Source organism: Oncorhynchus mykiss, chromosome 11, assembly GCF_057628025.1.
Source record: "Oncorhynchus mykiss isolate SJ-2025 chromosome 11, ASM5762802v1, whole genome shotgun sequence".
Lineage (NCBI taxonomy): Eukaryota > Metazoa > Chordata > Actinopteri > Salmoniformes > Salmonidae > Oncorhynchus > Oncorhynchus mykiss.
Window position 1 is genome coordinate 84,398,785 of NC_143032.1, and position 12,988 is coordinate 84,411,772.

At 42.7% G+C, this 12,988-nt stretch overlaps 1 protein-coding gene across 5 annotated transcripts in view; it reads right to left on the reverse strand.

Annotated features, from left to right (window-relative positions):
* Window positions 1-4,594: 4,594 nt before the first annotated feature.
* The window catches only part of LOC110536484 (PDZ domain-containing protein 2), a 291,837-nt gene continuing 283,443 nt past the window's right edge, over window positions 4,595-12,988 (reverse strand). For all 5 annotated transcript variants that reach the window (XM_036936523.2, XM_090191265.1, XM_090191266.1 and 2 more), the window contains 2 exons: window positions 7,273-7,407; window positions 4,595-6,491 (listed from right to left, as the gene is read on the reverse strand). In XM_036936523.2, coding sequence (XP_036792418.2) covers window positions 6,325-6,491; window positions 7,273-7,407 — 302 coding nt within the window. In that variant the 3' untranslated portion in view covers window positions 4,595-6,324. The remainder of the gene's footprint in view (window positions 6,492-7,272; window positions 7,408-12,988) is intronic.

Genomic DNA, 12,988 nt, shown 5'->3' on the forward strand with positions numbered 1-12,988 from the left:
TATGGATAAAGTAGAAACTTCAACACACTCTATACTTAATCATTAAAATGAATAATTTCAATTCATTTCTAAAATGTCTTGTTTTCAAATATCAGGTTTAGAGCATTGGATTGGAACCCGATATTCACACCATGCACGCACATTAAGTACCGTACAATGCAACTCCAGTAGCGTAAGGCCGTAGCTCTAATCCAACTCAACTCCAGTAGCGTAAGGCCGTAGCTCTAATCCAACTCAACTCCAGTAGCGTAAGGCCGTAGCTCTAATCCAACTCAACTCCAGTAGCGTAACGCCGTAGCTCTAATCCAACTCAGCTTTCAAATAGAGTTATCTTCCAACGATGCAGAAAGAGGTGAGTCTCTGACACAGGTACTGTAGGTGTCACATTGGGTCAGTGTGAGGATTTAGGTGACAAGATACAGGGTAAACTGATGGATACCTACAGGGTAAACTGACCGATACCTACAGGGTAAACTGAGAGGATACCTACAGGGTAAACTGACCGATACCTACAGGGTAAACTGAGAGGATACCTACAGGGTAAACTGATGGATACCTACAGGGTAAACTGACCGATACCTACAGGGTAAACTGAGAGGATACCTACAGGGTAAACTGACCGATACCTACAGGGTAAACTGAGAGGATACCTACAGGGTAAACTGATGGATACCTACAGGGTAAACTGAGAGGATACCTACAGGGTAAACTGATGGATACCTACAGGGTACACTGAGAGGATACCTACAGGGTAAACTGAGAGGATACCTACAGGGTAAACTGAGAGGATACCTACAGGGTAAACTGACGGATACCTACAGGGTAAACTGAGAGGATACCTACAGGGTAAACTGAGAGGATACCTACAGGGTAAACTGACGGATACCTACAGGGTACACTGATGGATACCTACAGGGTAAACTGATGGATACCGACAGGGTAAACTGACCGATACCTACAGGGTACACTGATGGATACCTACAGGGTAAACTGAGAGGATACCTACAGGGTAAACTGAGAGGATACCTACAGGGTAAACTGAGAGGATACCTACAGGGTAAACTGACGGATGCCTACAGGGTAAACTGACGGATACCTACAGGGTAAACTGACGGATACCTACAGGGTAAACTGACGGATACCTACAGGGTAAACTGAGAGGATACCTACAGGGTAAACTGAGAGGATACCTACAGGGTAAACTGAGAGGATACCTACAGGGTAAACTGACGGATACCTACAGGGTAAACTGAGAGGATACCTACAGGGTAAACTGACCGATACCTACAGGGTACACTGACGGATACCTACAGGGTAAACTGACGGATACCTACAGGGTAAACTGATGGATACCTACAGGGTAAACTGAGAGGATACCTACAGGGTAAACTGACCGATACCTACAGGGTAAACTGAGAGGATACCTACAGGGTAAACTGACGGATACCTACAGGGTACACTGACGGATACCTACAGGGTAAAATGAGAGGATACCTACAGGGTACACTGACGGATACCTACAGGGTAAACTGACGGATACCTACAGGGTAAACTGAGAGGCTACCTACAGGGTAAACTGACGGATACCTACAGGGTAAACTGATGGATACCTACAGGGTAAACTGAGAGGATACCTACAGGGTAAACTGACGGATACCTACAGGGTAAACTGAGAGGATACCTACAGGGTAAACTGAGAGGATACCTACAGGGTAAACTGAGAGGATACCTACAGGGTAAACTGAGATGATACCTACAGGGTAAACTGAGAGGATACCTACAGGGTAAACTGAGAGGATACCTACAGGGTACACTGATGGATACCTACAGGGTAAACTGAGATGATACCTACAGGGTAAACTGACCGATACCTACAGGGTACACTGAGAGGATACCTACAGGGTAAACTGAGAGGATACCTACAGGGTAAACTGACCGATACCTACAGGGTACACTGAGAGGATACCTACAGGGTAAACTGACCGATACCTACAGGGTAAACTGACGGATACCTACAGGGTAAACTGACCGATACCTACAGGGTACACTGAGAGGATACCTACAGGGTACACTGAGAGGATACCTACAGGGTAAACTGAGAGGATACCTACAGGGTAAACTGACCGATACCTACAGGGTACACTGAGAGGATACCTACAGGGTAAACTGACCGATACCTACAGGGTAAACTGACGGATACCTACAGGGTAAACTGACCGATACCTACAGGGTAAACTGACCGATACCTACAGGGTAAACTGAGAGGATACCTACAGGGTAAACTGGGAGGATACCTACAGGGTACACTGAGAGGATACCTACAGGGTAAACTGAGAGGATACCTACAGGGTAAACTGACGGATACCTACAGGGTACACTGAGATGATACCTACAGGGTAAACTGAGAGGATACCTACAGGGTACACTGAGAGGATACCTACAGGGTAAACTGATGGATACCTACAGGGTACACTGAGATGATACCTACAGGGTAAACTGAGAGGATACCTACAGGGTAAACTGGGAGGATACCTACAGGGTAAACTGAGAGGATACCTACAGGGTAAACTGAGAGGATACCTACAGGGTAAACTGACGGATGCCTACAGGGTAAACTGACGGATACCTACAGGGTAAACTGACGGATACCTACAGGGTAAACTGACGGATACCTACAGGGTAAACTGAGAGGATACCTACAGGGTAAACTGAGAGGATACCTACAGGGTAAACTGAGAGGATACCTACAGGGTAAACTGACGGATACCTACAGGGTAAACTGAGAGGATACCTACAGGGTAAACTGACCGATACCTACAGGGTACACTGACGGATACCTACAGGGTAAACTGACGGATACCTACAGGGTAAACTGATGGATACCTACAGGGTAAACTGAGAGGATACCTACAGGGTAAACTGACCGATACCTACAGGGTAAACTGAGAGGATACCTACAGGGTAAACTGACGGATACCTACAGGGTACACTGACGGATACCTACAGGGTAAAATGAGAGGATACCTACAGGGTACACTGACGGATACCTACAGGGTAAACTGACGGATACCTACAGGGTAAACTGAGAGGCTACCTACAGGGTAAACTGACGGATACCTACAGGGTAAACTGATGGATACCTACAGGGTAAACTGAGAGGATACCTACAGGGTAAACTGACGGATACCTACAGGGTAAACTGAGAGGATACCTACAGGGTAAACTGAGAGGATACCTACAGGGTAAACTGAGATGATACCTACAGGGTAAACTGAGAGGATACCTACAGGGTAAACTGAGAGGATACCTACAGGGTACACTGATGGATACCTACAGGGTAAACTGAGATGATACCTACAGGGTAAACTGACCGATACCTACAGGGTACACTGAGAGGATACCTACAGGGTAAACTGAGAGGATACCTACAGGGTAAACTGACCGATACCTACAGGGTACACTGAGAGGATACCTACAGGGTAAACTGACCGATACCTACAGGGTAAACTGACGGATACCTACAGGGTAAACTGACCGATACCTACAGGGTACACTGAGAGGATACCTACAGGGTACACTGAGAGGATACCTACAGGGTAAACTGAGAGGATACCTACAGGGTAAACTGACCGATACCTACAGGGTACACTGAGAGGATACCTACAGGGTAAACTGACCGATACCTACAGGGTAAACTGACGGATACCTACAGGGTAAACTGACCGATACCTACAGGGTAAACTGACCGATACCTACAGGGTAAACTGAGAGGATACCTACAGGGTAAACTGGGAGGATACCTACAGGGTACACTGAGAGGATACCTACAGGGTAAACTGAGAGGATACCTACAGGGTAAACTGACGGATACCTACAGGGTACACTGAGATGATACCTACAGGGTAAACTGAGAGGATACCTACAGGGTACACTGAGAGGATACCTACAGGGTAAACTGATGGATACCTACAGGGTACACTGAGGTGATACCTACAGGGTAAACTGAGAGGATACCTACAGGGTAAACTGGGAGGATACCTACAGGGTACACTGAGAGGATACCTACAGGGTACACTGATGGATACCTACAGGGTAAACTGACCGATACCTACAGGGTAAACTGAGATGATACCTACAGGGTAAACTGACCGATACCTACAGGGTACACTGAGATGATACCTACAGGGTAAACTGAGAGGATACCTACAGGGTAAACTGATGGATACCTACAGGGTACACTGAGATGATACCTACAGGGTAAACTGAGAGGATACCTACAGGGTAAACTGACCGATACCTACAGGGTAAACTGAGAGGATACCTACAGGGTAAACTGACGGATACCTACAGGGTAAACTGAGAGGATACCTACAGGGTACACTGACGGATACCTACAGGGTAAACTGAGATGATACCTACAGGGTAAACTGACGGATACCTACAGGGTAAACTGACCGATACCTACAGGGTAAACTGAGAGGATACCTACAGGGTACACTGACGGATACCTACAGGGTAAACTGACGGATACCTACAGGGTACACTGACCGATACCTTGACATAAAATAAGGTTGGTTCAAATAAGAGGTAAAGGTTTTAAAGGCAAAGTGACAATTTAATTTTATTCATAAAATAATCACATTTTAAGAGAGAAAAAGATAAAACTTTTGCTGTAGTGAAGTCTGATTGAGCTGATTGCACACAAACGGCAGTTGATTATAAACAACAGCAGTTATACTAGTATACAACACTGAGTGTACAAAACATTAGGAACACCTGCTCTTTACATGACATAGACTGACGAGGTGAATCCAGGTGAAATCTATGATCCTTATTGATGTCACTTGTTAAATCCACTTCAATCAGTGTAGATGAAGAGGAGGAGACCGGTTGAAGAAGGACTTTTTAAGCCTTTGAGACATGGATTGTGTGTGATTGCCATTCAGAGGGTGAATAGGCAAGACAGCAGATTTAAGTCCCTTTGAACAGGGTATGGTAGTAGGTGCCACGCGCACCAGTTTGTGTCAAGAACTGCAACGCTGCTGGGTTTTTCACGCTCAACAGTTTCCCGTGTGTATCAAGAATGGTCCACCAACCAAAGGACATCCAGCCAACTTGACACAACTGTGGGAAAGCATTGGAGTCAACATGGGCCAGCATCCCTGTGGAACGACACCTTGTAGAGTCAACATGGGCCAGCATCCCTGTGGAACGCTTTCCACACCTTGTAGAGATATTCCAAGATGTCACCATAAAGACACTCTCTTATCCTCCTGTAAAACACACTATATTAGCCTCTCGTCTTCCTGTATAAAACACTATAATAGTCTAATATCCTCCTGTATAAACCACTATAATAGTCTAATATCCTCCTGTATAAAACACTATACTAGTCTCTCTTGTCCTCCTGTATAAAAACACTATAATAGTCTAATATCATCCTGTATAAGACACTATAATAGCCTCTTGTCCTCCTGTATAAAACACTATAATAGTCTAATATCCTCCTGTTTAAGACACTATAATAGTCTAATATCCTCCTGTATAAAACACTATAATAGTCTAATATCCTCCTGTATAAAACACTATAATAGTGTCTTGTCCTCCTGTATAAGACACTATAATAGTATCTCGTCCTCCTGTATAAGACAACATAATAGCCTCTTGTCCTCCTGTATAAAACACTATAATAGTGTCTTGTCCTCCTGTATAAGACACCATAATAGCCTCTTGTCCTCCTGTATAAGACACTATAATAGTATCTCGTCCTCCTGTATAAGACACCATAATAGCCTCTTGTCCTCCTGTATAAAACACTATAATAGTCTAACATCCTCCTGTATAAAACACTATAATAGTATCTCGTCCTCCTGTATAAGACACCATAATAGCCTCTTGTCCTCCTGTATGAAACACTATAATAGTGTCTCGTCCTCCTGTATAAGACACTATAATAGTATCTCGTCCTCCTGTATAAGACACCATAATAGCCTCTTGTCCTCCTGTATAAAACACTATAATAAAAGAAAGAATGCCTCATGCTCCACGATCTGGTTTTGACACTCCATTTGACATTCCGGACCTAATTGCAGTCTGCTTTAACAAAATAACCACTTGGCAATGTCTGTCCGTTTCATCAGAATATGTCATGATAATAAAATTTCAGCCACCGTAGCTATATGTATAGTTCTCTGAGATATGTCTGTTGTATGTCTGTCGTACAAAAATCCTGGATTATATATTATGTCACCTCGAGCTGACATTCGTGTTCTACGAGGTACGTCTGGTTCTTCATTTTAGTTCTATATGTCTGTTGTGTGACGGTCATACAGAGGTCCGCGGTTTCCTGATGACCAGCTGCACGGGGCCTTCGCTGACAGCCTTGATGATGCTCCAGGCGTCGTAATGCATGAGGCCCTGCAGCGAGCGTCCGTTGACCTCCAGTACCTCGTCCCCCACGTCCACCACCCTCGAAAGCTCCGCAGCACCACCTAGAGGAGGTTGGGGTTCATTATGATCAGACGTTATAATGGGTCATAAATGGTCATGACAAGTATTACAACGCATTATACCTGTATCATAATGCATTATACCTGTATCATAATGCATTATAACAGTATCATAATGCATTATACCTGTATCATAATGCATCATAACTGTATCATAATGCATTATAACTATCATAATGCATGATAACTATCATAATGAATTATAACTGTATCATAATGCATGATACCTGAGTACTTAAATGTTGGATCTATAAAACCTTGTTGTAATAGATAGTGTAGGATTCTGAAAGCTCTCTTACGCCATGGAATCTCTCCCCTACATGTAACCCAACCCAGCTGTCTACACAGGATCTCTCCTCTCCCTCTTCGCCTCCTCTCCTCCTCTCCCCCTCTCCTCCTCTCCCCCTCCTCTCCTCTTCTCCTCCTCTCCCTCTCATCTTTTCTCTCCTCTCCTCCTCTCCCCCTCCTTTCCCTCTCCTCTCCTCCTCTCCCCCTACTCTCCTCCTCTCCCCCTCCTCTCCTCTCCTCTCCTCTCCTCTCCTCTCCTCTCCTCTCCTCTCCTCTCCTCTCCTCTCCTCTCTGGAAAGTCTGTATTGGCAGACAAACTCACTGACCGTGTCTGTTTTGACTGCCATGCTGGGGAAATGCCCCCTCTGGTGGCCACACTGCCATACCACCATAGGAATAAAGACCAAGGTATTGGGTGTGTGTATACTTACGTTCCTGTGTGTGTGTTCCTTTGTGTGTGTGTGTGTTGGCTGACCTTTGAAGACTCGTTTAACGTTGAGGGGTAGGTCTCCGTGTGCCGAGGCTTTGCCCCCCTCCAGACTGAAGCCCAGACCAGCTGACGTCTTCAGCAGCTCCACCCTCAGAGCCCCGTCAGGACCCACCTCCACCACTATGGGAACACACAGAGGCACAGTGAGCACCCAGTCCCGCAGGAATCATGTCAGCTCTATGCAAATAGCGCTTTGGTTTTAGGAACTGAAGCCACTGCCTGTTCACCCCGTTACCATCCAGAAGGCGAGGTCAGTACAGGTGCATCAAAGCTGGGACCGAGAGACTGAAAAACAGCTTCTATCTCAAGGCCATCAGACTGTTAAGCCACCACTAACATTGAGTGGCTGCTGCCAACACACTGACTCAACTCCAGCCACTTTAATAATGGGAATTGATGTAAAATATATCACTAGCCACTTTAAACAATGCTACTTAATATAATGTTTACATACCCAACATTATTTATCTCATATGTATATGTATATACTGTACTCTATATCATCTACTGCATCTTTATGTAATACATGTATCACTAGCCACTTTAACTATGCCACTTTGTTTACATACTCATCTCATATGTATATACTGCACTCGATACGATCTACTGCATCTTGCCTATGCCGTTCTGTACCATCACTCATTCATATATCTTTATGTACATATTCTTTATCCCCTTACACTTGTGTATAAGGTAGTAGTTTTGGAATTGTTAGGTTAGATTACTCGTTGGTTATTACTGCATTGTCAGAACTAGAAGCACAAGCATTTCGCTACACTCGCATTAACATCTGCTAACCATGTGTATGTGACCATTAACATCTGCTAACCATGTGTATGTGACCATTAACATCTGCTAACCATGTGTATGTGACCATTAACATCTGCTAACCATGTGACCAATAACATCTGCTAACCATGTGACCATTAACATCTGCTAACCATGTGACCATTAACATCTGCTAACCATGTGACCAATAACATCTGCTAACCATGTGACCAATGACATCTGCTAACCATGTGACCATTAACATCTGCTAACCATGTGACCATTAACATCTGCTAACCATGTGACCATTAACATCTGCTAACCATGTGACCAATAACATCTGCTAACCATGTGACCAATAACATCTGCTAACCATGTGACCAATAACATCTGCTAACCATGTGACCAATAACATTTGCTAACCATGTGACCAATAACATCTGCTAGCCATGTGACCATTAACATCTGCTAACCATGTGACCATTAACATCTGCTAACCATGTGACCAATAACATCTGCTAACCATGTGACCATTAACATCTGTTGACCATGTGACCAATAACATCTGCTAACCATGTGACCAATAATATCTGCTAACCATGTGACCAATAACATCTGCTAACCATGTGTATGTAACCATTAACATCTGCTAACCATGTGACCAATAACATCTGCTAACCATGTGACCAATAACATCTGCTAACCATGTGACCAATAACATCTGCTAACCATGTGACCAATAACATCTGCTAACCATGTGTATGTAACCATTAACATCTGCTAACCATGTGTATGTAACCATTAACATCTGCTAACCATGTGTACGTGACAAATAACATATGATTTGACGTGTGGTTATGAAACAAAAAACCTTTTCTGATAATGGTTAATGAGAAAATGAGTTTTGATTAACGTCTCTATCAAACATGGTTATTGATACAATATTATACAACGGGTGGGTCTAATGTTGAATGCTGATTGGTTAACATCTATATCAAACAAAATGGCAGAGAAGTTCATTACTTCTCTGTTTGCAGGACAACCGTCCTCTAAATCAAATCAAATCAACGTTTATTGGTCGCGTACATTGATTTGCAGATGTTATTTCAGGTGCAGCGTAATGCTTGTGTTTGTAGCTCCAACAGTACAGTAATACCTAATGCTTGTGTTTGTAGCTCCAACAGTACAGTAATACCTAATGCTTGTGTTTCTAGCTCCAACAGTACAGTAATACCTAATGCTTGTGTTTCTAGCTCCAACAGTGCAGTAATACCTAATGCTTGTGTTTGTAGCTCCAACAGTACAGTAATACCTAATGCTTGTGTTTCTAGCTCCAACAGTACAGTAATACCTAATGCTTGTGTTTGTAGCTCCAACAGTACAGTAATACCTAATGCTTGTGTTTCTAGCTCCAACAGTGCAGTAATACCTAATGCTTGTGTTTCTAGCTCCAACAGTACAGTAATACCTAATGCTTGTGTTTCTAGCTCCAACAGTACAGTAATACCTAATGCTTGTGTTTCTAGCTCCAACAGTACAGTAATACCTAATGCTTGTGTTTCTAGCTCCAACAGTGCAGTAATACCTAATGCTTGTGTTTCTAGCTCCAACAGTGCAGTAATACCTAATGCTTGTGTTTCTAGCTCCAACAGTACAGTAATACCTAATGCTTGTGTTTCTAGCTCCAACAGTGCAGTAATACCTAATGCTTGTGTTTCTAGCTCCAACAGTACAGTAATACCTAATGCTTGTGTTTCTAGCTCCAACAGTACAGTAATACCTAATGCTTGTGTTTCTAGCTCCAACAGTACAGTAATACCTAATGCTTGTGTTTCTAGCTCAAACAGTACAGTAATACCTAATGCTTGTGTTTCTGGCTCCAACAGTACAGTAATACCTAATGCTTGTGTTTGTAGCTCCAACAGTGCAGTAATACCTAATGCTTGTGTTTCTGGCTCCAACAGTGCAGTAATACCTAATGCTTGTGTTTGTAGCTCCAACAGTGCAGTAATACCTAATGCTTGTGTTTCTGGCTCCAACAGTGCAGTAATACCTAATGCTTGTGTTTGTAGCTCCAACAGTACAGTAATACCTAATGCTTGTGTTTCTAGCTCCAACAGTACAGTAATACCTAATGCTTGTGTTTGTAGCTCCAACAGTACAGTAATACCTAATGCTTGTGTTTCTAGCTCCAACAGTACAGTAATACCTAATGCTTGTGTTTCTAGCTCCAACAGTACAGTAATACCTAATGCTTGTGTTTCTAGCTCCAACAGTACAGTAATACCTAATGCTTGTGTTTCTAGCTCCAACAGTACAGTAATACCTAATGCTTGTGTTTCTAGCTCCAACAGTACAGTAATACCTAATGCTTGTGTTTCTAGCTCCAACAGTGCAGTAATACCTAATGCTTGTGTTTGTAGCTCCAACAGTGCAGTAATACCTAATGCTTGTGTTTCTAGCTCCAACAGTGCAGTAATACCTAATGCTTGTGTTTCTAGCTCCAACAGTGCAGTAATACCTAATGCTTGTGTTTCTGGCTCCAACAGTGCAGTAATACCTAATGCTTGTGTTTGTAGCTCCAACAGTACAGTAATACCTAATGCTTGTGTTTCTAGCTCCAACAGTACAGTAATACCTAATGCTTGTGTTTCTAGCTCCAACAGTACAGTAATACCTAATGCTTGTGTTTCTGGCTCCAACAGTACAGTAATACCTAATGCTTGTGTTTCTAGCTCCAACAGTACAGTAATATCTAATGCTTGTGTTTCTAGCTCCAACAGTGCAGTAATACCTAATGATTGTGTTTCTAGCTCCAACAGTACAGTAATACCTAATGCTTGTGTTTCTGGCTCCAACAGTACAGTAATACCTAATGCTTGTGTTTCTAGCTCCAACAGTACAGTAATATCTAATGCTTGTGTTTCTAGCTCCAACAGTACAGTAATACCTAATGCTTGTGTTTGTAGCTCCAACAGTGCAGTAATACCTAATGCTTGTGTTTCTAGCTCCAACAGTGCAGTAATACCTAATGCTTGTGTTTGTAGCTCCAACAGTACAGTAATACCTAATGCTTGTGTTTCTGGCTCCAACAGTGCAGTAATACCTAATGCTTGTGTTTCTGGCTCCAACAGTACAGTAATACCTAATGCTTGTGTTTCTGGCTCCAACAGTGCAGTAATACCTAATGCTTGTGTTTCTGGCTCCAACAGTACAGTAATACCTAATGCTTGTGTTTCTGGCTCCAACAGTACAGTAATACCTAATGCTTGTGTTTGTAGCTCCAACAGTACAGTAATACCTAATGCTTGTGTTTCTGGCTCCAACAGTGCAGTAATACCTAATGCTTGTGTTTCTAGCTCCAACAGTACAGTAATACCTAATGCTTGTGTTTGTAGCTCCAACAGTACAGTAATACCTAATGCTTGTGTTTCTAGCTCCAACAGTACAGTAATACCTAATGCTTGTGTTTGTAGCTCCAACAGTACAGTAATACCTAATGCTTGTGTTTCTAGCTCAAACAGTGCAGTAATACCTAATGCTTGTGTTTCTAGCTCCAACAGTACAGTAATACCTAATGCTTGTGTTTCTAGCTCCAACAGTGCAGTAATACCTAATGCTTGTGTTTCTGGCTCCAACAGTGCAGTAATACCTAATGCTTGTGTTTCTGGCTCCAACAGTGCAGTAATGCCTAATGCTTGTGTTTCTGGCTCCAACAGTGCAGTAATACCTAATGCTTGTGTTTCTAGCTCCAACAGTGCAGTAATACCTAATGCTTGTGTTTCTAGCTCCAACAGTGCAGTAATACCTAATGCTTGTGTTTCTGGCTCCAACAGTACAGTAATACCTAACGCTTGTGTTTCTAGCTCCAACAGTGCAGTATTACCTAATGCTTGTGTTTCTAGCTCCAACAGTGCAGTAATACCTAATGCTTGTGTTTCTAGCTCCAACAGTGCAGTAATACATAATGCTTGTGTTTCTAGCTCCAACAGTGCAGTATTACCTAATGCTTGTGTTTCTAGCTCCAACAGTGCAGTAATACCTAATGCTTGTGTTTCTAGCTCCAACAGTGCAGTAATATCTAACTAAATGCTTGTGTTTCTAGCTCCAACAGTGCAGTAATACCTAATGCTTGTGTTTCTAGCTCCAACAGTGCAGTAATACCTAATGCTTGTGTTTCTAGCTCCAACAGTGCAGTAATACCTAATGCTTGTGTTTGTAGCTCAAACAGTACAGTAATACCTAATGCTTGTGTTTCTAGCTCCAACAGTGCAGTAATACCTAATGCTTGTGTTTGTAGCTCAAACAGTACAGTAATACCTAATGCTTGTGTTTGTAGCTCCAACAGTACAGTAATACCTAATGCTTGTGTTTCTAGCTCCAACAGTACAGTAATACCTAATGCTTGTGTTTCTAGCTCCAACAGTACAGTAATACCTAATGCTTGTGTTTCTAGCTCCAACAGTACAGTAATACCTAATGCTTGTGTTTCTAGCTCCAACAGTGCAGTATTACCTAATGCTTGTGTTTCTAGCTCCAACAGCGCAGTAATACCTAATGCTTGTGTTTCTAGCTCCAACAGCGCAGTAATACCTAATGCTTGTGTTTCTAGCTCCAACAGTACAGTAATACCTAATGCTTGTGTTTGTAGCTCCAACAGTACAGTAATACCTAATGCTTGTGTTTCTAGCTCCAACAGTGCAGTAATACCTAATGCTTGTGTTTGTAGCTCCAACAGTGCAGTAATACCTAATGCTTGTGTTTGTAGCTCCAACAGTGCAGTAATACCTAATGCTTGTGTTTCTAGCTCCAACAGTACAGTAATACCTAATGCTTGTGTTTGTAGCTCCAACAGTACAGTAATACCTAATGCTTGTGTTTGTAGCTCCAACAGTGCAGTAATACCTAGCAATACAAAAACAATGCACACATA